Here is a 25,486-nt window from a genome sequence, read left to right on the forward strand (position 1 = left end):
CATGTGTATATATGGGTGCGTGAGGGTATTTGTACATGTGCGTGCGAGCATGAGTGTGTGTGTATATGTAAGCGTATGTGTGTGCACAAGCGTGCGTGGGAACGGGGGAATGTATGTAATATATTTTTTTTCTATTATTTTATTTTATTTTTTGGCAGTGCAGACGACGCAGAGACGGAGGAGGGTGAGGATGGTGAAGGGGGGGGGGGTGCATGTGCGTGTGCAGCGGGTCTGTGTGTGTGTATGAACATAGCGCACATGTGTGACAGTGTACACAGAGCACGAGCTTGCGGTGGTGTGGAGCCAGTCAGTAAAAAGCGGGCGAGACAGAGTGCGAGAGAGAGTGAGAGTGGGGGGGGAGATGGTGAGGGAGGGGAGAGGGGATAGGGTTGGGGGGTGTGAATGGAAGGAAGGCGTGGGCGGGTTGTGGATGCACGTGAGGCCCGGGAGGGGGGGGTGGCGACAGCGGGCGCGACAAGAGACGGGGGGGTAGCTTGGTCAACGAGGGAGAGAGAGAGAGATTAATGCCAAGGGGTGGTTCTTATCAAGGGAAGAGAGGGAGAGAGAGGGGGAGGGGAGGGTAGAGATAAGGGTTGTAGGGGGGGGGGGGGGAGTAGAGGATAGAGGAAGAGAGGGTGTGAGAGATAGAGGGAGGGAGAGGTGGTCCTTTTCTTAATGCCCGCCATGGTTACTTCCGAGAGAGAGAGAGAGAGAGAGAGAGAGAGAGAGAGAGAGAGAGAGAGAGAGAGAGAGAGAGAGCGAGAGAGAGAGAGAGAGAGAGAGAGAGAGAGAGAGAGAGAGAGAGAGAGAGAGAGAGAGAGAGAGAGAGATAGATAGATTTTATTATCGTCCTTGGAGGTCAAATATGACCTATGGGACCAAAGTTACATGTGATGTAGTATGTGTATGGCTGATGAGTGACTCTCGATGCTCCAAAATTGTAGTGATGAGAGTCGCAATGGAGAGCCCACACTTTGGCTGGGAGAGGAAAGTGTGTAGGTCTAAGTTATGGCTGAAAATGTGAGAGAAGCAAGTTCGGATGTGATCAAAAGCTGAGCACTCTAGTAGTGTGTGGTACTCAGACTCTCGAACTTGCAGTGAGCATAATGTGCACAATCGATTTGACTCTTCTCCATTGCCCCAACGCCCTATCTCGCATCGAAGGAAATGGGAGCTAAGCTGAATTGCTGCGATAGTGCGTATCGCGGACAAGGGAATAGGCTCAAGCATGTAAGTGTGAGTACGGTTTCCTCTCTCAGCGAAGAACATGGTTTTGTAGTTGGGGGCAATATAGGTGGTGTAATGTATGAAGCGTGACCCACCGGATTTCTCCCAAGCCGTAATACATTGGCGTTGTAGAAAAGCTTCATTCACTTGAGAGTCAATTGAAGCATCATGTAGCAAGTGTAATGCATCCCATCTCCCAAACCACTTCTTTATGTCTTGCATCCATCCCGTGCTCAAGATCTTGCTTTTATGCGTCTTTTGAACTTTTTTGCTTGCTTCCCATGCAATTGTAGGAAGTCGATGTGAGGGGTTTTGACGCATCTTTATCATGTACTCCACAACCCTTTCCATGCCCATAACCTCAATTGGAAGAGATCCCGACTCAAGAAGTAAGAGCATATATGGTGTTTGTGTCTTAACTTGGAGAAAGTTTGTAAGAAAACGCTTTTGGACATTCTCAAACTCTTTCCAAGTAGACTTTGAGATGCTCCCGCCCCACACTTCAACTCCATAAAGAAGAACCGGTGTCACCAATGCATCAAAAAGATACTTCTTGAGAACCCAACACTTGATTTTTCCCGCATTACACATGTTCTCAAATGCATAATATGCTCTCTTTCCCGCTTCCAAACGACGCATAGCACATTCATGCCACTTGTGATTGGATGGAACCTCAAGGCCAAGGTACTTAAAGCTCTCAACAACTTCAAGTGTCTCGTTGTTGTACACAATGCATGGCTTCTCCTTATGGTTGGTTTTCACAAGCATAACCTTTGTTTTGGATTCATTTACAATCAGCCCACTATGCAAGCAAAAGTTCTCAAGGACAACCATAAGCTTTTGTGCATCTTCTAAAGTGTGTGCTAGAAGCACTACATCATCCGCATACAACAAAAGCATGATTACCGCATTGCAAATAGTGACCTCTTCAATGCCTTCTTCTTGCATAAAGTCAAGTACCATTTGTTCCAATTGATCGATACATAGACCAAAGAGAGTTGGTGACAATGGACATCCTTGTTTAACCCCAATAGTGCTTACAAAAATTTCTGAAATTTCTCTTCCCATGCGCAATTGACAAATCACCTTCTCATAGATTTGAGAAACCGCAAGCATAAACTCACTTGGCACTTGGAGTTCTTCCATCCTTCTCCACAAATTGTTACGTGGAATCATATCAAAGGCTTTCTTAAAGTCCACAAAACAACAATACAATCGCTTGCCTTTCAACCGACTTTCCTCCATGAGAACACGAAGAGTGACAAGATGATCAATGGTGCTATGGCATCGACGAAAACCCGCTTGTCCCTTTGCACGCTTGTCATTCTCTTCAGCCCAATCACTCAATTTCATCTCCATTATGCACCCAAACAACTTTGCCATAAGAGACCCAATCATTATAGTCCGGTAGTTGCTTACATTCTTTACATCCCCTCCTTTATGCAAAGGCTTAACCCAATTAGTACTCCAATCATAAGGCATACCATGTTGAAGTGCAAGGTTGAACATATCACACATCCACTCATGGGTAAAATCTCCCGTCCATTTGATCATCTCCGGCTTGATACCTTGAAGATCTCCCGCTTTGCGAGTGGCCAACTTTTCAAGCCCACCGCATACATCCTCAATAGTAAAAAAAGACGGCATACATGGGAGTGAACCATAAAATGGCATTTTTTCAGTATTTTCTTGCTCATATAATTGCCTACAATGTGTGTACATATCCACTAGACTCAAGTTACCAAAATTCTCAACCCGCTTGCCTCTCAAGTTTCTCCAAAATCTTCCACATGCATGTGCCTTTTCTTGGACTTGAAATTCTTGTTGCTTTACTTCCCATCTTCTTCTCTTCTTTTGAATCAATGCCTTGTATATACGCAAATGACTTTGATAGTTGTCTTTGTCCATAGTTGCATCAAGCTTTATCAAGGACTTTCGAGCATCTTGACATTCTTTATCAAACCACCTTTTGCGTGATCTATCTTTGTGGATACCATGGAGATGCTTTATGGCAAAGCATTCTTCCGCACAAGAACAAATAGCTTTCTTGAAAGCTTCCCATTTAGTTTCCAATGGTGCATCACATTGAAGCTTTGGCATCCATAATTTTTGCTCAACCATTTCAATGTACATTGGTGCCCGTTTGAAATCCATACATAGTGATAACTTCTCTTTCCTTTGGTTGAGATTATCATGCTTAGTTGCTTCTCCACATGAAAGGTCAATACATAAGGTGCGATGGTCGGATTCCGGGGTCCATTGACCAAACATAAAACTCTTTATGCGATACATGATGGCTTCAGAGAGTAGCATATAGTCAATCACACTATCCCCATTATGTCTTCTACATGTAAATCCATTGGTTCCACTCCACAAAGATACACCATTGGCAATGAGCATACCCATGCTATTACACATGTGTAAAAGTAACTTTCCATAGTGATCCGGCTCTTTCTCATCCATTGAAGTACGATCATACAAGTGAACTTCCTCCAACTCCCTTGAAATGTATGGCATATCAAATTGTTGAGTATCATGTTGCAATGTTTTTGTGCGAGCATTCATATCCCCAAATACAATAACATCATCTTCACCTTTGAAATAAGCAATGTCCTCTTCCAAATCAGAAAATGGTTGATCTCTATCCATGCAAGCATAAAAGGGAGAATCATGATGAGGAATGTAGCAACCGGCTACAAAAATGGGTGCTCTTTTTGGTGTCATAATTTTCAGCCATACATAACGTTTGTACTTGTCATCTTTCACAATTGATACAAAATCTTCCAATCCTTTCTTAACCATACATGCTAACCCTCCTTGTCCTCTTCGTTGCTTGAGATTCTTTGACCACATCAATGAATGTACATTGTAATCCTCCAAGCCGTTAATCCTTTGTGTATCATGCTCCCAAGTTTCAACAAGAAGTACAACATCGGCTTTGCTTGTTAGTTCATCAATGCTAACCCGCGCATTCCATGGGTATCCATTACAATTCCAAAATCATATTTTCAATTGTAACTCGGTCTCATAGGTCACGCATCCCTATTTGCTTGAGAGACTTGCCTCCTCCTTGGGCACATTTTCTTCATGAGAGATCTCCTTGTTTTTATTATTCTTTTCCTCATATGCCTTGCGACGCATATTTTGTTGCTTAATAGTGCGATCTTCACATACAAAACATTTTGTATCCCTCAAATAGATCCAACTATTATCAAGGATAATCTTTCGCTTGGTCTCATCCGGCATGGTGCATACAATTGGCCGTTCTCCCGAGCGAGGAGCTCCTTGCTTCCCCACTCTATGTGCTCCATATACCATAACTCCGGACATGCCAAAGTGGGTTTTGAAGAAATCTTCAATAACAATGGCAAGAGAAGGAGGTGTCTCTAACTTCTCTTCGGGAATTCCACGAATAACAATGTTCTTGGAACGTCGCTCCCGTTCCTTCAACTTCTCCACATCCACATTCTCAACATTCTTTGTTTGAACCATAGCTTGCATGAGTGAGGAATTAGAAACCACATTGCTACCACATACATCAGCCCAAGACTTGTTTGTGCATACATTTTTCATGTCGCATACATCCCGGCTCATAGTGTCAAATTTCTCCTCTTTCAATACATGGTCATGCTCTACTTTGCTCATCCGCTCCTTCAAAGCATTCAAGTCCACAAGAGAGCGTTTACATTCCTTGACTTCCTCTTCAAGTTGCATCAAACGTGTTGTTTGCATCTCAAGTGTCCTCTTGAGATTCTCATTCTCAACCACAAGTACCCTTAGTGTGCCATTCTCCATTGCAAGTGCTCGTAAGTCTTCGCCTTGTTTGTTTACGGTCTCTTGCAATGATACCAAGTACGCCATGATCATGGTTTCCGATGTCGTTGGTTGGGTGGTTGTGTTGCTATCTCCATACTTAGGAGATTTTGGATCATTTTCCACAATGGTTGTGGACCTTGTTGAAGAAGAAGAACCCTTGCGAGTGCCGGAAGACATTGTATGTAAAATAGGAGATGAGCATCAATTTTGTTGAACCTGTTCACTTCGGAAATGCTGCTACAGAAATGCCTTCCATAACTCTGAAAATTTCTGTCTTTACATCAATGCGTAGAGGACTTCGTGCTCTTTGATTGAGGCTATAGATCACCCAAATCGGAGTTCGGATGAAGAAGTTATGATCAAAAGAGAGAGAGAGAGAGAGAGCTAAGGCTAGGTGTAGATAGGGGGGGGGGGGTTTCTTAAGCCAGTGGGAGTGTGGACGAGAGGGGGTGGCGATACGGCCCGCCGGGGATGGAGTGTGGACAGGCAGAGAGAGAGAGAGAGAGAGAAAATATTTAGAAGAGAGAGAGAGATACTATATGTGGCATCCCGTCGTGGCTGGAGTATGACAGAGGTACCCATGGCATCTACCGGGATGGATGATGCAGCGATAGAGTAGGAGAGAGAATATTAGCGGGGTCGGGCAGTAAGAGAGAGAGAGAGAGAGAGAGATCGTCTTGTGGTGATAATGGAGGGGTGTGGCCAAACTAGCGGCGTCCTACCGGTGGCTAACCTTGGGGGGGGTATGGTGAATGGTAAAGGCCCTTTTTGGTTTTTTTTTTTTTGGTACCAAACCCCTTCTTCCTTAGGGTGTGGTTCTCACGGGCATGGTTTCGAAAGCCGGCTATCATTAGCCCTCCCATCTGGCTAGAGGCATTCATGCTTCTAGCCCTTCCTCTGCATCTTTAGTTGTGGAGTTAGAGGGTTCTCCCTCTTCTGGAATGTCTAGTATGAATTCTAGAACAAACCTAAGAAAATACCTTTTGAGTCTCCATCCATTGACCCTAGTCGTGTGAATTCTCCCATCTGCTTCCATCAGCTTATAGCTATCGTTGTCATAGCGTTTCTTGATGATGAATGGCCCTTCCCATCTGGGTTGAAATTTCTTGTCCTTCCTTGTGTCAAATCTGTTGTCGTATCTCAGCACTAACATACCTTTTTCCAGTCCCTTTTCTTTAAGCTCTTGATTGAAAGTGAGCCGGCGTCGTTCTGCCTGCGCTGCATAGTGATTGATTGATTCTTCCCTAACTAGTTGGAGTCTCTAGAGATCCAGGATGTGGTTTCAGAGATTTACAATTGGACGTTGTATCTGGCTAGCCAACACTCGTAAGCTGGCTATTTGTACCTCAATGGGTAGAATTGCCTCCTTTCCATAAACTAGGTGGAAAGGGGTGAAACCTAGTGATGTTCGGAACATCGTTTGGTAGGCCCAAATAGTTGCCATGATATGTTTATCCCAGTGTCCTATTTGATTGATCACCTGCTTTGTGATGATTTTGCAAATCATTCCGTTTACCTTCTCTACCAGACCATTGCATTGTGGATAGTATGGTGTGGAATGTCGGTGTGTGATGCCTAACTTCTTCATCAGTTCTCCTACCAGATCGCCTCTGAAGCCTGGTCCTCTATCTGATATTATCTCAAGAGGAGTGCCAAAACAGCAAACAACAGATATGCTCAAAAATGAACTTTGCTACCTCTTGGACTGTAATGCGGGTGGTGGATGTTGCTTCTGCCCATCGAGTCATGTAGTCTACACCCACTATGATATACAGTTTACCTGATTGGGCCCTTGGTAAAGGACCAATTGCATCTATTCCCCATTTCTCAAATGGACCATATGAAATCGGATAGGAGTTTGTGGCTCGTAGGTTAAGGTGCAATCACTGGCCACTTGACAAGCCTTGCATGTTTTACACCAATGGTGTACATCCCTGTTCAAACTAGGCCAAGAGTATCCTGCCTCTAGAATCTTCCTACTGGTGATATCTAGAGCAAAATGGCCGTCATAGATGCCATCATGGGAACTTGAAACTACCTCTGTGATCTCACTGAAGGTTGGCACCCGCCTGAGAATTTGATCCTTGCCCTTACAATACAAGTGGTTGTTTACAAGGTGGTACCTGGTAGCCTTCCTTACCAGCCACTGCTTCTGGCCTTTGGTGTATCCTCTCGGACATTCTCTTGTATCTAGAAAGCTGATGATATCAGGCAGAGCATCAATACCTTGAAAGAGGGGTAGCTTCACTTTGATGGATCCTACGGGAACGTCTTGTATTCTTTCCTTGGCTAGAGCATATGCCTCCTGATTTTTTGCTCTAGGGACGTGAAATAGTCTCACTGCTTCAAACTTCCTTTGAAGATCCTTAACTTGGCGTAGTTGACCAAGTAAAACCTGATTCTTACAAACCCAAGTGCCATTTATCTGCCTTATCAAAAGCAAAGCATCGCCAAATACATTTAGGAACTGAATTCCTTGTGAAATACACTGTTCCAACCCAAGAATTAGGGCTGCATATTCTGCTTCATTGTTGGAGTGGAAGTGTAATAACTGCCCAATGGAGAATACTCTTTCTTGTTGCTCATTGAAAAGGACTATGCCAGCTGCAGACTGGTCTATTGTTCTCTTGTATGCTCCGTCAAAGAAAAGAGAGTGAGCTTTTTCTAGCCTAGGACTCTCTACCATTGGTGTTTCTTCCTTTGCTTCCGTGTTGACCTTCAACCTCTTCTCATAGTGGCGATGAGTGAGAATTCCCGCTAACCTAGCCCTGGTGGAGTTTTCTACTTGCATGGTGTAGTCAAACTCTTGTAACCTAATTAACCACTTAGATATCCTAGATGATACATACATGTGTCGCATTACATATGGGAAAACCTCCTCCATTGTCAGGATTACAAAGGGTATAGGCAGGAGATAGGAGCGGAACTTTGTGGTAGCAAACATTAGTGCCAGAACCATGTGTTCTACTTCGGTAAATCCCTTTTTTGACGGGGTCATGCCACGATTAGAGAAGTAAATAGGACGCATGAAAGAAGTTTGGGGGTCCTTTTGCATTAGCACGGCTCCGAGTGTATCACTACCTACACTAGGGTTCACATAAAATGGCTCGTCCCACTTAGGAGGTGAAATGGTGGGAAGCTTAGCTAGGATTTGCTTTTGCTGCTCATTCTCTTCACTCCATGAGAAGACATCCCTTTGGGTGAGTTTTCCTAGGGGAAGGACCACTTGAGATAGCAAGTGAATGAACCTGCTCAAGTATCTTACCTTCTGAAGGAAAGAAACGAGCTGCTTAGCGGTGGTGGGTGACGACAAAGATGCCAGGACCTGGATCTTGCTAGGGTCAGCCTCAATCCCTTTTGCTGAAATTACATGGCCAAGGAGAGTGACTTTGATTTCACCAATGTGACACTTATCCACATTGAGCTGGCCACCCAAGGTTTGCAGCCTGGTTAAGCCATCATAGACTTTGCTTAAATGAAGGGCTCGTGAACTATAGATGCAAAAATCGTCTATGAAAACCCGTATTGATATTCCAAAGTAGGGTTGGAAAACAAAGGTCACATAGCGCTGAAATGTGGCCGGGGCGTTAGTGAGGCCAAACGGCATCACTCTGTAAGCAAAGCATCCCCAAGGTGTGATGAAGGTTTTCTTCTTCTGATCTTCTTCCGCAATGCTAATCTGGAAGTATCCTGAGTAGCCATCACACACTGTGTATCGTTCGTGACCCGTCACTTCATTGAGTATTTCATCCTGGAATGGGAGGGGAAAGTGATCCCTCTTCATGGCTGCATTGAGAGGTTTATAGTCCACACAGACTCTCCACTTAAACTTCTTTTTTTGGTGTGACTACTACTGGGGATACCCACTCTGAGTCTTCGACAAGGTAGATGAAACCTACTTGTAGCAAACTTCTTACTTCCTTAAGTAGTGCCTCTTGTTGGATTACTCCAAGTCTTTTGAGCTTTTGCACTACGGGTTTACTGTCTTCCTTGAGTTTTATGTGGTGTTGCACTACTGTAATTCCTGTGATATTATCATAGCCATCAATGAACAAAGTAGTGAAGTTACCTAGCATGGAGATATGCTCCTTCCTTTCTTCATCTGTTAACTCCCTTGAGAGCATTTTTTGTAACTTACCTGCATCCTCCAAGGACTGCGTACCTGATGATCCCTCTTGGTTTGTCGGGTGTGTTTCAAATTGTGTCAATCTTTTCGGGTCTTTAAGAATGACCCCCATCACTTTGATGCTACTGTCACTTCCGTTGGTGGTGGTTGTCTCTTATCCTGAGATAGATGAATAGTCGCTGGTGGACTGATCTTCTGAAGCCTCCAAGATCATGTTGCGCTGCTTTTCAGTCCTCATGTTGTAGAATATGGACTTCCCTTTAGCGTCCTTCATCTGAATCATGCCGGTTCTCCAATCTTGTTTAGCCTCCATAGCCATAAGCCAAGGCCTCCCAAGAATGATGGGGTAGCCCTCCCCTTTGTGTGGCATGACGAAGATGCTACCTCCACTTCTGTATTGAATGCTTTTACTTTGACCGCATTCACAATGCCTACGCATTTTACTCTTACATTGTTTGCCATTTTGGCTTGGCAGGGTGCCCGCCTACTTACCTCTAGACCTAGATGGTGCATCATCTTTTCACTCATGATGCATATTTGCGCGCCACCATCTATGTAGACGCTTGAGATTTGTTGCCCCTTGATGTGAGCATCCATGGTCGGTAGGATGTCGTCAAGATCCCTTCCAGAGATAGCCCCAACTATCCTGGGTCTTGATTTCCTGGTACTTACCATTTTTTTCCATTGCCTCCTCATTCTTGGTGCAAGGTGGAGTAATTGGGGCCAAGTTATCTTCGGGCCCTGCATTAACATATCCTGAACTAAGTCATAGGGTTTTGCATACTCACCTAGTGAGAAGTCCACGATGTCTATTTTCCGTCGTGGTTTAGCTCCTTGCTTGCTAGACTCGGCCTTCCCTTTCATATTCTCTTCTCTTTGAGAGGCCTCCTCGTGCCTCGCACGCTTCACTCCCATAGAATCCACTTCTTCTACCTTCGCTTTTCCTTTGTGCTTCTCTCGAACAGATTATTCTACCTTTGCCTTCCCTTTAGCCTCCAAGCTAATAACACTCACTTCTTGGTTCACAACAGGTGGTGGGGGTAGTGGCGGAATGAGAGGTTGGGGTGATGGTTGCTGTTGTACAAGTGGTCGAAGGATTTGGACCGATGGGATCAGTCTAGGGTGCCTAGGTGGTGGTGGTCTTGCTCTTGGCGGAGAGATCTGATTCTGCCTCCCCCCTCTATTGAAATTCTGCCTCCTTGGGTGTGGACAGTAGTACATTCCATGGCCCTCTTCCCCGCAGTTGTAATAGTGGTACTCTTGGTTCTACCTTTGTTGTCCTCTTCCTTGTTCTGGATTCCTGACAGGTCCATGCCCTTGCTGCACCAGATGCATGGATAAACTCTCTAGTTGGGTGGTGATGCGACTCAGTAGGTCTTGCTGCTCTTATGATGCCTCTTGCTATTAGGCTCTCTGACTGGCTGTTGCAGTCACTGGGTTTGGTCGGGCCGAGCTTGTTTCCTCTGACTCATTTACTCTTGCTTGCATGCGCAGCTTCTTGTCTTTAAGGAGGGCTACTTCTACTGCCAACTCATATGTTGCAGGAAACCGTCCCTTCACCTTCTCTCTAAGCGACGACCATAGACCAGCAATGAAACGGTCCTTCTTTAGGAAATTAGGTGCTCCTTTGCCTTCCTCCAGTGAGGAAACCCATTGATCCCATAAGTCCACAAATTTGGACTCGTAGGTGGCATATTCTAGCAGACCTCCCTGCTTCAATTCCTTCAGTAGCTGCAATAGCTACTGAAGGTGGCATATTCTAGCAGACCTCCCTGCTTCAATTCCTTTAGTAGCTGCAATAGCTTCTCCAAGGTTGTGCCTCCACCAAACCTCTTTACAAAGGAGCCCTTAACACATCCCATGCATTCTTGGTAGCCTGGGGCAATGCATTATACCACGACTTGGCCTCTACTTTCATTAGTAGAGGAAACATTCGAAGTTGTGAAGCGTCGTCATCTTTGTTGGAGACGACACAAGCAATGTTGAAATCATCCAAAAAGTCGGTGGTGAGATCTTCTCCCTTCTTTCCACTGAACGTGGGGAAAGAAACACTTTCCATGGTAGTGACTCAAGAAATTACAAACCTTTTTTAAAAAAATCTTAGATCAATGACAATAGCGGCTCATAGCGGCTTTTTACAGGGTTGGGTGGGTAGATTAAAAACAAGATAAGGATAGCATCGCAAAGCTAGAACAGAATAAAGATGCTTACATCAAAAGAGTGGTAGTAATCCAAGTGGGGCAAGATGATGGGACGTGGAGATCTCAGGATTTCATCAAGCATCTCGGCTCTGAACAAGAAATCAATCTTTTGTTGGTAGAATATCTTCCTATCAATATACACGTTTACATGCATGTGTTGCAAGAAACGGAAAGGAAATACCTCTGGCCTATTGTTATTATCCATGCCGGGTGTAGGGCAAGGATTTTGACCATTAGGGTTGCGTACCTCAGGTGTTGACGAGGTGACACCTTCACCACATGTTCCTCCCTCTTGTAGTAGTCCGCACAATCCTCCACATTAGGTTCAAAACAGACTGGGCGAGAAGAGTCTACCTCAATCGGCTTTCCATTCTGCATGTAGCGAGGGCGCTTGGGTGGAAAAGTTCATTTGAACTCTTCAAGCCTAGAGAGAGTGTATGCCCACTTGTGTCGACCAAATGCTTTAGGCTTCTGGATTTAGACTTTGTGGTTGATGTAGTTTCCTCTCGAAGCATTAGAGAGAAAACACTTGGCGCTACAGAAAATCCGACTGTCGTGACAGTGCTACAATTTTCAAAAGTAAAACTCATCACTTTTTCTTCACTTCCTCTGTCGGCACTCATTGACAGAATGGTGTGGTTGACAGCAGTGATGGCACTTCATAGGCCTCCCACCTGATGCTCTCAATTTGTGGTTAGAACGAGCAACACGAGATTGATAATTTACCTCTTGAATACTGACGACACTACAGCCTGGCAGTAGTACTTCAATGAAGGCGGCTAGTGCCTCCTTAGTCTCCTCTTCTTCCGTCCTCCAGTTAGAAAATTCCTTCAGCCATTCGTCCATGATTGATGGCGTACGTCACTTCCATCATTGTAAACTGAAGGGTCTTAGAAGCCCTCCTCAGTGGGGCACCACATGACGGGAGCAAAGCGAACCCCGAACCCCAACGGCCTCTAAAATATCAGGGGACAAATGGCGCGCCTTGAGGCTGTCACGGTAAAACGAACATGGGGCACCACCTAGCTTTGAGCGGCTAGGACACAAACCACGATGATATGAACACCGCAAACTTACACACACACACACACATATAGAGAGAGAGAGAGAGAGAGAGAGAGAGAGAGAGAGAGAGAGAGAGAGAGAGAGAGAGATTGACAAATGATGAAAACCCTCGGGCGTGTGAGGGAGAATTATTTCTGTAGTATTTACAATGACCTTCCTTCCAGCAAGGCGGCACACCGTGGTGATAGAGAGGTAGGGAGAAAAGATGGTGCAACTACTTGGTGCGCTCTCTAAGATGACTCAATGATTGTGAAGCTTGCTACTAAGAGCGTGTATACGTGTGTGCATCGACCATTGGAGTCGAGAGGTGGACGTGGCTCCCTTTGCATGGTGCAATTCCCAAGCCAAACCAACACACAAGCCCCCCCTCCCCGTGATGCCAATAGTGTCAACTCTTCCCACTACACACTACCAAGTGCTGACCTCTCATGAACTGCCCCCCCCCGATAGTGACCTCTCAGTGCCAATTTATAGGTAGTGGTTGCTTAGATTATGGTAATCGCGGTGTGATTAGGGTAAGCTAATCGGGGAGACAAAGCAAGCGGTGGGCCCGGTGTGGTTGACCCTTGCTTTGTTTTGGGAGGTTATTAAAGAAATGAGAATCTCTAGGTGGGCCTTTGTGACCATCACCTAAAGAGAGGGAATTTACAAAGTGGGAATTTTATAATGGCTTTGGTGAAAACTGAAGAAATGATGAACATAACCTACAAATTCCTGAAAATGGCATCGTGGTTGCGTGATGCCGGCGAATGGTGTGTTGCCGGTGCGTCGGTGTAGTGCGTACTTCTTTTCGGGGTCGGCGGGGCATGCCTTCGATGCATTTCTCCTTTTTGTTGTTGGCGGCCTGTGATTTGGGTTCCTCCTTCTTTTTGTTGATGACGATGGCGTAGGATCATCCTTTTTTTTGTATTTTTTTAAAGTGTGTGTGTATACACGTGTCATGTGTATATATGGGTACGTGAGGGTATTTGTACATGTGCGTGGGAGCGTGAGTGTGTGTATATGTAAACGTATGTGTGTGCGCGAGCGTGCGTGGGAATGGGAGAATGTATGTAATATATATATATATATATGTATACTATTTTTTCAGTTTTTTTTTGGCAATGCAGACGACGCAGAGACGGAGGGAGGTGAGGATGGTGAAGGGGGGGTGTGTGTGTGTGCAGGTGCGCAGTGTGTGTGTGTGTGTGTGTGTGTGTGTGTGTGTGTGGAGATAGCACGCGTGTGCGGCAGTGTACAGAGAGCGCGAGCTTGCGGTGGTGTGGAGCCGGGCAGTAAGCGGGCGAGACAAACGCGAGAGAGAGTGAGAGTGGGGGGGGGGAAGATGGTGAGGGAGGGGAGAGGGGATAGGGTTGGGGGTGTGAATGGAAGGAAGGAATGGGCGGGCTGTGGATGCGCGTGAGGTCCGGGAGGGGGGGGGTGGCGACAGCGGGCACGACAGAAGACGGGGGGGGTAGCTTGGTCAACGAGGGAGAGGGAGAGATTAATGCCAAGGGGTGGTTCCCACCAAGGGAAGAGAGGGAGAGAGAGAGAGAGGGAGGGTAGAGATAGGGGTTGTGAGGGGGGGGGGGGAGTATAGGATAGAGGAAGAGAGGGTGTGAGAGATAGAGGGAGGGAGAAGTGGAACTTTTCTTAAGGCCCTCCATGGCTACTTCCCAGAGAGAGAGAGAGAGAGAGAGAGAGAGAGAGAGAGAGAGAGAGAGAGAGAGAGAGAGAGAGAGAGAGAGAGAGAGAGAGAGAGAGAGAGAGAGCTAAGGCTAGGTGTAGATAGGGGGGGGGGGGGGGGGGGGGGGGGTTGCTTAAGCCAATGGGAGTGTGGACGAGAGGGGGTGGGGATACGGCCCGTCGGGGATGGAGTGTGGACAGGCAGAGAGAGAGAGAGAGAGAGAGAGAAAATATTTGGAACAGAGAGAGAGATACTATCTGTAGCGGCCCGCCGTGGCTGGAGTATGACAGAGGTACCCATGGCACCTACCGGGCCGGATGATGCAGCGACAGAGTAGGGGAGAGAATATTAGCAGGGCCGGGCCGTGAGAGAGAGAGAGAGAGAGAGAGAGAGAGAGAGAGAGAGAGAGAGAGAGAGAGAGAGAGAGAGAGAGGGAGAGAGAGAGAGAGAGAGAGAGAGAGAGAGAGAGAGAGAGAGAGAGAGAGAGAGAGTCTTGTGGTGATAATGGAGGGGTGTGGTCAAACTGGCGGCGTCCTACCGGTGGCTAACCTTGGGGGGGGGGGGGGGGGGGGGGTATGGTCAATGGTAAAGGCCCTTTTTGGTTTTTTTGTTTTTCCTGGTAACAAACCCCTTCTTTCTTAGGGTGTGGTTCTCACGGGCATGGTTTCGAAAGCCGTCTATCAATATATAAATAAATTAAAGGTAGAACCGGGCTCGGAAATATCCCCTAGATCCAAGCCCAAGCTCACGCTCAGACTCAGACCTCAGTCCCCCTTTAAAATTACGTATTTTAGTCTCACGCGTAGGTAAAAATCGACCTTTTTGAGAGCCAACGGAGCTTTGGGTAACCGAACACTATACTGTAAAGCACACCACAACCCCCTGAGCGATACATTCGTTTCCAACTATCACACACTCTAATCTAAAAACTAATCATTAAAAAACATCAAAAAATGAGTGAAAATGGACGCCTAAAGAAGTAAGCGGTTAACCTTTGAGGTTATTCATTGACGCTGGTAGGGTGCCAAAGGCACATGCATCTGTGCTCTGGTCGTGTGATGGAGGTGAGAGCTTACGCAAGACGGAGCAATGAAGAGAGTCAAAAGCGAAAGCCCCTATGTCAATATCTTTGTTAGGAGAGCAATCGAGTGCTCCTGAATTAGCGACCACTAAGGGTCAACCCATAGAGAGTCACATTGCATCTAGTTCAAAGGACACCCCTAGCACCTCAAGCCTAGATGGAGCATTCCTAAATGAGAAGTGGGAGTACAAACTACAAAACGGAATTTTTAACCGACCTATACACAGGTCACACCTATCACGTGGGTTGGTTAGATGCCCTACAATCCACAACGGGTGCTACTAGTGTGGAGGATCAACAACAAAGAGTTTGTGAGGTCATTCATAGAGTCATTGAGTTAGCGAGACAAAACAAGTGGATCCACATTCCTTCAATAGGTCTCATGAGATTCTTGGATACAGGGAAGGATAAACAACCAACCAACTTATCGCAAATGGAGACTCCCTCGGCAAGTCTGATGGATCCTCCATATGTGGTTTCGCCAGGGTCTTAGTGCAATGTGAGTCTACAAGTGATATCTTTACTTTTCCAAGTGTAGCTCATCTTTCCCTTGATGACACCACGGCTACCATGCCTTCCCCAATGATGGGCATGCCAAGAAACACGCCATGGACCTCATTTGTTAGTAAAGCACCGTTACATGGTAGCTGAATGTTGACAACAGCCCCTACAAGCGTGTATCAATCGTATACACCCATGGGTCCTCGTACTCATGTAGTCCCTACCCCGCCCATTGTTTCAACAACCTATGCTCCACAACCACAACACCCAAGTTCTTACTTCCATGGGACCATACCAGCTAGCATTAGCATGTCACATCCGTCGTCTCCTATGCCTAGGGCCACACATATGAACTTTGGGTCACCACATGGCACAACACCATACCAAACATGGAACCCAAGGGCTTCCTACGCGCCAAGCTCAATGCAAATACCTACTCCACATGTAGTCTCTAGAGCGCCTTCACCCACGGTGCCTGCTCACTTAGGTGACTTGGCAACATTTGCTCAAGCTATCGGTCGATCTATTGCTGAGAATATGCGTAACACGCATGATAGAGAATCTAGAAGTAAGGCAGTACAAATAGCCAAGCTCACGCAAAAATTTAGTGGAGACGGGGATGTGAGAAAGCATATCGAAGTGTTTGAACAAATATGCGATTCTCTAGGAGAACACAATGACCTGCATAAGAGTAATGCTTTAAGCCTAACCTTAAGTGGGAAGGTTGGGGATTGGTATAGAACCCTAAGGGTGGACAAAAACGATTTACCCTACTCTTAGGAGACTGTTCTTATAAGAATACATACGAGAGGGAGTGCTTTGGGGTGTAGCCTCTCAGCTCCAGAAAGCCCAACAAGAGGAAGGAGAGTCGGTGAGAGACTTTATTAGTCGCTTAAAGCATTTGAATTCTCCTTGTAATCCAAATGAGTGCTTCAATCATAATAAATTTCTTGATATATTCATTAGGGGATTATGACATGAGGATATCTACAATGGCCTAGTCATTAGAGGTATCACCACTTGGGAAACAGTCACCACCAATGCGATCCAATTGGAGGATAATTTAATGATCAAGGAGAAAGAGTGTCTGTTGAGCCTAAATCTATTAGCTCGCAAGCATCGAGGCATCAGCCAATGACCCTAAATCCTATTGCTAAGGAGCAAAAGATATCTGAGATGACTTTAGCAGATCTCACCTTCAAGAGAGTCTTAGAGACAATCGTGCTCCGTAAAACAATCATATGTATCCAAGAAGGGAGAAACAATGGTGCTCAGTATGCTATGGACCGTATAGTACCAGTGAATGCCCTACTTTTAGAGTAAAATTCAATGGGAAATGCAATGCCTATGGGAGGTATGGTCATCAAGCTAAGGATTGCATAGTATTAAGCACGCGATGGCCAATATACCAACCTTAGCATGGACAGACACACCTCGAGTGCCTGCATTGATGCTGGCCCCATCTCTTGAACAAACGTCACAACACATGGTCTATAGGGACCAAAATGCTGTTCAAACAACACCCTTACCACCTCCAGTGCTAGGACCGCAACCACCATGTCCAAATATCACTTCTGTGAATCAAGTGGGTTGTGAGTCATTTATTTCTTGTTTGGAAGGCTGCGAGGAAGATATAGACCCTAATATTGCCTTGGGATGGATGCGCTTGAAGAAATTCCACAATACTACATGGAGAACTATTGGGGACAAGTCAAACCTGTCTATCAAGTAGGTGCTCTTGCTGCAAGAGGCCAAAATATCAATTACACTGCTAAGAGACCACCTCTTCAATGCTATGAGTGTGGAGGTCCACATCGTGTGGCCGAGTGTCCTATTAGGCTACAAAAGAATGCCACACTAATGCAAACCAATCAAGCGAGCACGTCGACAATGCCGATACTCATGTGTACTCAATGTGGCATAGATCATTTGACTGCCCAATGTCCAAATAATCCAAATGCGCCGAAGATCCATTCACTTGATTGAGGTTACGAAGGAGTCATCACAAAGTACACCTATGGTACTGGTAAACATATTCACATGATCGATGCTCCAAAAACAAAATTATATTCTTGAGGAAAGAGATACGGCATCAATTGCCGAATCTCAAAAAAAGAAGAAAACACGAAGGAAGAGATTGCAAAAAGCAGCAAAGTCAGACCCCAGTTCAAAGACCAACATAGGGACTGGTGACGACCCCGTATATATGAACGATGCTGAAGAGGATTCGGATTCAGGTGAAACCATGGAGACCAAAACGACCACTAAGATAGAAACCAACAAGGAAGATCTTCATGAGCCACATTGGCCAGGATCCAAGAAGAAGATAGGAAATTATCCAAATCCTACAGAGGAGATCGAGCGAGTCAAGCAATTAAGGAGTTTGGTAGAAGATAACCAAAGGGATCTAGAGCCAGCACCTAGGTAGATCCAGATTACAGACACACTGTTCTTTACGCAACAACAACCTCACCAAGTCCATAGATCCTTAGCCATACCTAGTGTCATGCAAGAAAAAGTGACTTCAAGTGATGGGAAATTGGACGTACTCACTTCTTGATGGAAAGAATGCTTACAGAGGGACTAATTGATCCTATCAAAGAAATGGAGATCCCATCTTCCCCATGTTAAGGGATTGAAGCCCAAAAGGTAGCATTAAACATTGCCAAATTGATGGATTTTATGTCTTCAGAAGTTAGAACCACCATCATGTCCAAACTATATAAAGACCCCGAGCTAGTCTCAGCTCTTCGAGCCTTCCTCAATGGAGAACTGAAGTTTGGGCTACCAAAATTTGCACAAATGGATGGAGCTGGGGAGATGCCGATAGAGAAGGAACACTGAGATCCACAACCCAACCTAGATGAGAACCTTGTGGTAGAAATACTTGTTAACAAGTTGGGATAATACTTTGAGAGCGATGAATCAAATGCGACCATACCAATCACTACTAAGGGATTAATTGTGAAGGGAATCCTTGATGGTGGCGCTGGGGTTAGCATTGTACTAAAACTTGCTGGGAAACTATGGGAAGACCTCACCTTGCGACCACAACCATAGTAGTGAAGATGGCCAATGGGTCTATTGTTAAACCTATTGGGATGCTAGAAGATCTCAAGATCAAGGTCTTTGGACGTAAAATAATAATTACCTTCATTGTTATGGATTTCTCCAAGCACACTATGGCATCGGAGATGATCTTAGGACGTCCTTTCATGAGGGAAGCAAAAATGGTGCATGAATGGTCTAACAACCATGTCTACATGCAGTTCCAAGATTCTATCATTTGAGTGAATCTTGTAACTGGTCGAGCACATCCCCTAGGAAACAGGTTTATAATTGATCATAGATCTGACACCACAGTTCACTCGACCCCATTGTAGTATTGTTACACGTGTAAAGCAGACACTGATGTTGGGGAAGATTCTCCCTATATGGATGTACTAACTGGGATGAGTGAGTTGGAAAATGTGGATTGAATCCACCTAGCAGCAACCATAGACACTTGGGGAAATAGGGGGACGACCTAGGTAACACCTGAGGGGGATGAATTGCCACAACTCGTACCCTTAAATATGCTAGAAGCAATGCATATAGCTTCTGTCAAGACTCATCCTCATATAACAAAGAAAACATACAAGTGGGTCCCTAAATCTTCTTTAATGCCCATGGTTGATGCTAAAAAAGTACTAGGGATTTCTAGTGGGTTTAGTCCCTATTGACCTTTAGCTTAAGTATTGTAAAGGCAGTTTATAAATGTGATGAACCTGGGGAGGGTAACAGTGTTATATGACCCCCCAAAGTTACAAAATTAAAATGCTGAAAACAAACAAACAAAAAAATCGAAGTGCCACAATATAAAATATTAAGCTGGAAGAGAAATCTCAACTTGATTGGTAGTCCACTCACATGTATCGCCTATGGTACTAGAGCTCTAGAGGTTCCAAGTGTGGGCACTTTTCCTTGAAAAGCAAAAAACCCAAGGCATACAAAATAAGCACACACATCAAAATTCAATCACTGTGAAAAGACTTTGGGGGGTCAAAGAAAAGGAAATAAGTCAGGCAATGATTTCATGAGCAATTCTTTTTATCGTATCTTAACTACAAGGTCCTCTAGTATAGCCTCTAGTCAGCTCTCAGACATGAAATACTTGGCTCTGGTGATTAAACAGCTTAATTGACCAGAGAAATTGAGAAGCTTGTCCATGGTATTAATAGTTGATCTCTAGTGTCTTTGACCGTTAGATTAGCGACCCCAAACTTGTTTAGTTTTTGACCTTTACAATTGTTTATGCGTTTGATTATATTAGAATTTAATGTCTATTGCTGACAAATGGTTTAAAATTTTGTTACTAATCAATTTGTCTGACTACAACTGCATATGATTTTTAATTGTATATGAGAATGCAATTACTATGGCAATGTTGTTTGATTTTGCAGTGATTGAACAAGGCTAAGGATATTCATCTTAAATGCTCTTCCACCTCGACGAACGAGCTTCAACTCAATAGCTTCCGAGGAGGGAATCTACATCAAGAAGGGTGGCATGCTAACCCTCACGGCTCACAGACACCCTATCACCTACGACAGATGTCGTATTATTTATTTGGTAGAGTCAGGGACCGGGCTTGTCGGTCCAATAGGAAAAGGGTAAGAGTGATCGCCGATGAGAGGCGCACTCTAACTGGAACATTCAAGGGTTAGTTGACTAGGCATGGGTGCCCAAGTGTGAATGGGGTGAGCTCCTATAAAAGTCACCTAAACCTAAAAATCATTCATTCTCTTATTTGTGCAATTGAAGAGTGCTCTTGCTCCATCTCCATCTTCTTCTTCTTCATCTCCTTGTGTGTGTGTGTACGCGTGGGAGAGAGAGAGAGAGAGAGAGAGAGAGAGAGAGAGAGAGAGAGAGAGAGAGAGAGAGAGAGAGAGCATTGCGACGATAGCACGATAGCGGTGAAGCGATTGAGCGTGGCGTAGCAGTGGCTCCTTCTTCTTTGCAGCGAGGAATCCTCCACGAAGGCGAGCGTAGGGCAGTGTGAGTGACACACCCTTTCTCTCTTGAGTTTTCTATATTAGTCTAGTTGTGTGCTTGGAGCCATTTGTGGCTTGCACACAGTGTATCGGCAAGTCCCTTGCATTGACACGTGCGAAAGACGCGCACAATGGGCCCCATCACTTGATGTCTCAGTTGTTGTGACTTTAGAAGAGTCCTTAGAGTTTAAACCCTTCAATATGCTTGTGAATGATATGCCTGGTTTTAGAGCTATGGTAATGTTTGCCACTTTGCTTTCGTTATTAAAATCCGCCTTGAGGGTCTTCACCTCGCACTTAAAGCCTTTAGTAGTAGACGTATGGTAGAACACTTTTTCTTTGTCTTTATCAGAGTGGATCTTATCACTCGACGAGGCTTTATCATCAACCTCGATCGAATCCCTTGTCAATGCTTCACCTATCATTAAGGTGTCATGCGTTGCTCATGATTTTGTGCCTAAAATAGATGAGTTCAACCCATCACCTTCGTCCATCGGTACATCTTCTTCTTCCATCGGCAATTTTCCTATTGCGAGCAGTTGCGAGAACTTTTTGATGTCTTCATCCATGGGCAAGTCCCCTAACTCCATGGCTAGTAATGCAAAGGGGCGAGACCTTATGATTGGGGGGTAATTTTTAGGACACGTATATTGCAACAACGAGGAGCTAGAACTCCCAAAGAAGGAATGCTAGGGTAAGGGGACCAATAAAAAACCGCCCCTGTAGACAGCCGCTGGACCCCCTATCTTTAAGAAATCTTCTTTCCAGAAGAAGGACACCAAGTCACTACTGCTGGGTTGGCTAGCATGGTTGTCTACAAAATGTGGGCCGTCGGATGTGCGTTCAAGCCTCTGTGGCTTCCCTCTCGACCCCAATTTTGCTACACAGAAAAACTTCGCAAGCGCCATACTTTCTCTGCACAGATCGGCTCGTCACCGTACTTGTTTTGTGGTTAGCGACAACAAAGAGCTTTCTATTGCGCCTCTCGCCTTCTATTTTGGTGCAACACAGAGATCGCGAGCTCGAGTTCGGCTTAGGTGGCCTTAAGTCGGCCCCCTTACCCTAAGTAGATTATTTTCTCACCAAAAACCAAAGGTTTTACTCTCCAAAGGTTACTAAGCATAGCCTATCTATAGTAATAATAATGGGGGAAGGGATTCCGGCCCCCTCCCTCGGCCACGTGTCGGCAAGAGAATGATCCGGTCAGTGTGCCCTGCGCCTCCCGGCTTGTGTGCGCATGCGCGTGCGCGCATAGACACACACAGAGGCGGCCAAAGGGCGCCAGCCACACTAGTAAGAATAATAAGCGAGCTAATAATAAGGAAAGAGGGAAAGAAGAGACAAAACAACGTGCTTGTGCAAACGGTTAGTAAGCAAGCAATTGAAAGCAAAGCAAAACTAGAAGTGTCCCAACCGTGATAACGCACCAGGGTAGAGCACATAGGTGGTGCTGCTCAAAGAATCGAAAGAGAAAAGCCGAGCCTATCCAAGGTGGGGAGGGGCAAATGACAATCGCAAATGGGCTGAGCCCCCAAGAGCAGATTGAGCGCACTACAGGTTGCGTTCCCTCACACCAAAGCCTTCACAATCCCCTTCATCGGGGCTGTCTCCACATCACTAAACCCTAGCTAGAAGCCATCCCTTTAACTTTTCCCACAAAAAAATTTCCCTTTTGGGTGTTGGATTTACCTTTTCACGCAATATGAAGTGAAGCATTGAAATTTTCTTTTGTTGTTGATTCACAAAAGCACTTAGTGGGTTTCATTTAAATATTGATAATCATTCAGGGTCAAAGTGTAGCATTGAAAGTCGAGATTGATCTCTCTCTCTCTCTCTCTCTCGCTCTCTCTCTCTCTCTCTCTCTCTCTCTCTCAATGACTCATTCAATCCACATCAATATGGACAGGGGAGATCGTAACTAAGGGGAGCATTTTTTGGCACCTGCGAGCCCCTTTGGGAGTGGATGTAACCCACAAGCAAAGATTCCTCTGGGTGATAGAGAAGGCAATGTGCAAGATTCCAAGCAGAATAAAGGTTATCAATTCCTTCTTACTCCCTTATATAGCTTTTAATGGGCCGTTGCTTAAGCTTGCCAACTGCAACTAGAAAGAGCTTTTGAAACCAGTTAAGAGATTGTTGTGGAAGAACAACACTAAAGACTCAACGCCCTGGAAATGGGCTAAGTGGGAGATGGCTGCTAGACCTATGGAGCTCGAGATTCTTAACCCGAGCATTCATGCGGAAGCCTAGAGTGCCAAGCTTGTGGTTGCGCTCGCGAAACAGGACCATCTTGGGCTATTATGGTTAAGGCTATGATAGATAACTCTAAGGCATGCTCGGAAGGTGGTCAGTGAAAAGGTAACGCCAAGCTAGTTGCCCCTCGTTGGGCTGTCCTAAAACTTGGTGGTATGAAAGGAGAACTCACTCAAAAATGTAATAGGGCGATGGACTCCTTGGAATGGGGAGAGCTATTTAGATACTTTCATAATTCCATAACTCACTGATCCCCTTGGCTCTCCAAGGCTCGAAACATCTTGCTGACCCGTTTTTTAAGAGAAGTTTCTAGGAAAATTAATAACAAAGGTATTAAACTTCTTGTTCAAATGTGGGATTACAATAGTTGTAATTGGAAGAGAACGGACCAGTTGACTCTCCAATATAACCTAAATAGGATAGAACAGCTATTGATCAGTAGAGCTCTAGAAATGGGTTATCAAGTGTGTTTACTGAACTGTGAATCCAAGTTCGAGTGGAAAGCTTGGCAATGTCTTAAGAACAAACACTTCCTTAAACCTCAAACCAAGGAAATGTACTGCAAGCACTTGTCGGAGTCAAGGTGGGAGGTAGCTGTAAGGAATATATGGTGCCCACCATGGCCACATAAGATGAAGGTATTCGTGTGGAAGGTTCTATGGGGAGCCATGCTGACTGGGGTGAAGGTGTTCACTAGGGGGATTGGACCGGATAAATGTCCACAATGCAGATCGGCTAGTGAAGACCTCAGTGACCTATTCAAGGAGTGCCCTCTGATTTGTGGCCTAGCTAGAAAAAATTGCAAATGGGTCCAAAAAACTTGGAAAATAAGATTCAAGAATGACCTTTTTTGGGAGGGAAGGTGCTTAAGAGTCAAGCACTTCTCATCATCACACAAATTGAGAGAAGGATATTTCCGTCAGTCGGATATGCCAAATAAACTCCACCCTATACAATATGTAGTTAACTGAGAACCAAGCTTTTAGGGGAAGAGCCAAGCACCCCCGCCAACAGACCAGGGCCGTCCTTGAAGGCCACCAAGTGCACATGCACCACCCCTTCTCCCCTCTAAGGGCTAAGCCGAGCAGCATGCCAGAAACACCAAACACATGACCGTCGTTGCTGCCCAAGGGGGCACAGGAGGGGTGGCCTCCACCTGATCCAAAAACAAAGGGGGAGGGCCGAATGGGAAAGCAGAAGGTTGGCCGAAGTCGCCGAACCCTCAATCCCAAGGGGAACCTGACTTCTTCAACGAAAGGTCCACCAAGCAAAGACTCCCCACCAGCTCGTCCGCTCCTCCGCCGCCTTGCTGCAGGCCGCCCGGGGCCTCCTTGCCCATGCACTCCTCGTAGGCCGCAAAGAAGGAGTAGGGGAGCTCCTTTGCAAATCCTACCATCCAATCATTTTCTTATTATTTAATTCCTCTTAGTAGCCTTATGCAGGCCATAGTGAACTTTTATTGAGACTTTCACCTTGTTTTTTTTTTTTTGGCAATACTTAGAAACTCTGAGTGAAAATTATGTGAAAGACCAAAAATATCGTAAGGGGAGCCTTGCTTGGGCATCAACATACTTAACAATTAACCCGCTTAGGGTAAAGGGGCCAATAAAAAGCCGGTCCCTATAAGGGGTCCCTTTACAGGGAGCCGTGGCCCCCCAATGTTAAGTAGAGTTTGGACCCTTCATAAGACACGAAAAGCCCCGTGCTGAAGTGGTCACATCAGTTCGAAAAGTGATGAGGGCCGTTGGATGTGAGTTCGATCCTTGCTGGCAGCTATGTCTCATTATACCCCCACTACTAGTCGCCTTTTCAAGGCCATTTTTGTTACACAGAAAATAATATGGGCTGTCTCGCATCGCCTGTGCATTTTCGATCACGACAAATTTTTTGTCATAGCTGCACCTTGCACTGGCCTTTTGATAGCGCCCCTCCAACAAAAGATCTGTGCAACAGCGAGCTCGCAATTTGCTCCAGAGCTTACGTGGCCTTAACATGGCCCCTTTACCCTACAAGGGAGCCACCCTATTGACTTGCGCAGCAGATAGACGAACCATCATACGGCTAATAAGGGAGCCACCATACCAAAAGAAATCAAGAGATGAGCGAATTAGTACTAGAACAAGGAATCCACCAAGTCAAGAGACTCCCATCTCGTCCCCACTTGCCCACCAAACAACCAAGAGGCAATTGGCCTTGCTTGAAAGCCTCATGACCAAGCCAAAAAGAACCAGAAAACCAGTCGAAGCATGCATCAAGAAATCACTCGCCCCCACTTGCCCACCGAACCAATATATAAGAGTCAATTGGCCTTGCTTGAAAGCAGATCCAAACAGACCAAGGTGAGCCCAACTTTGACTTGGTACATATTCATGCCACTGAGGTGGTCCCGTCCCTCCGAGGGATGTTATCATTCATGTCCATCACACCTGACACAATGGTGTTTCTTTGTCATCAAACAGAAGGGATAGCCCCTGTCACCCTCGTCCCAAAAGGCGTAGGAGCCCAATAATGAAGAGC

General features: G+C 45.5%; 1 protein-coding gene across 1 annotated transcript in view; it reads right to left on the minus strand.

The window, feature by feature from the left end:
* LOC147424287 (uncharacterized) overlaps window positions 1–24,963 on the minus strand; it is a 41,297-nt gene extending 16,334 nt beyond the window's left edge. Inside the window, exons 1-4 of the mRNA XM_086501565.1 lie at window positions 24,759–24,963; window positions 24,209–24,358; window positions 6,346–6,672; window positions 6,024–6,252 (exon numbers count right to left, since the gene is read on the minus strand). Coding sequence (XP_086357691.1) covers window positions 6,024–6,252; window positions 6,346–6,672; window positions 24,209–24,358; window positions 24,759–24,963 — 911 coding nt within the window. The remainder of the gene's footprint in view (window positions 1–6,023; window positions 6,253–6,345; window positions 6,673–24,208; window positions 24,359–24,758) is intronic.
* Between the last annotated feature and the right edge of the window lie 523 nt (window positions 24,964–25,486).

The sequence above is a fragment of the Adiantum capillus-veneris genome, chromosome 26 (assembly GCF_014529385.1).
Source record: "Adiantum capillus-veneris isolate H3 chromosome 26, ASM1452938v2, whole genome shotgun sequence".
Classification (NCBI taxonomy): Eukaryota; Viridiplantae; Streptophyta; class Polypodiopsida; order Polypodiales; family Pteridaceae; genus Adiantum; species Adiantum capillus-veneris.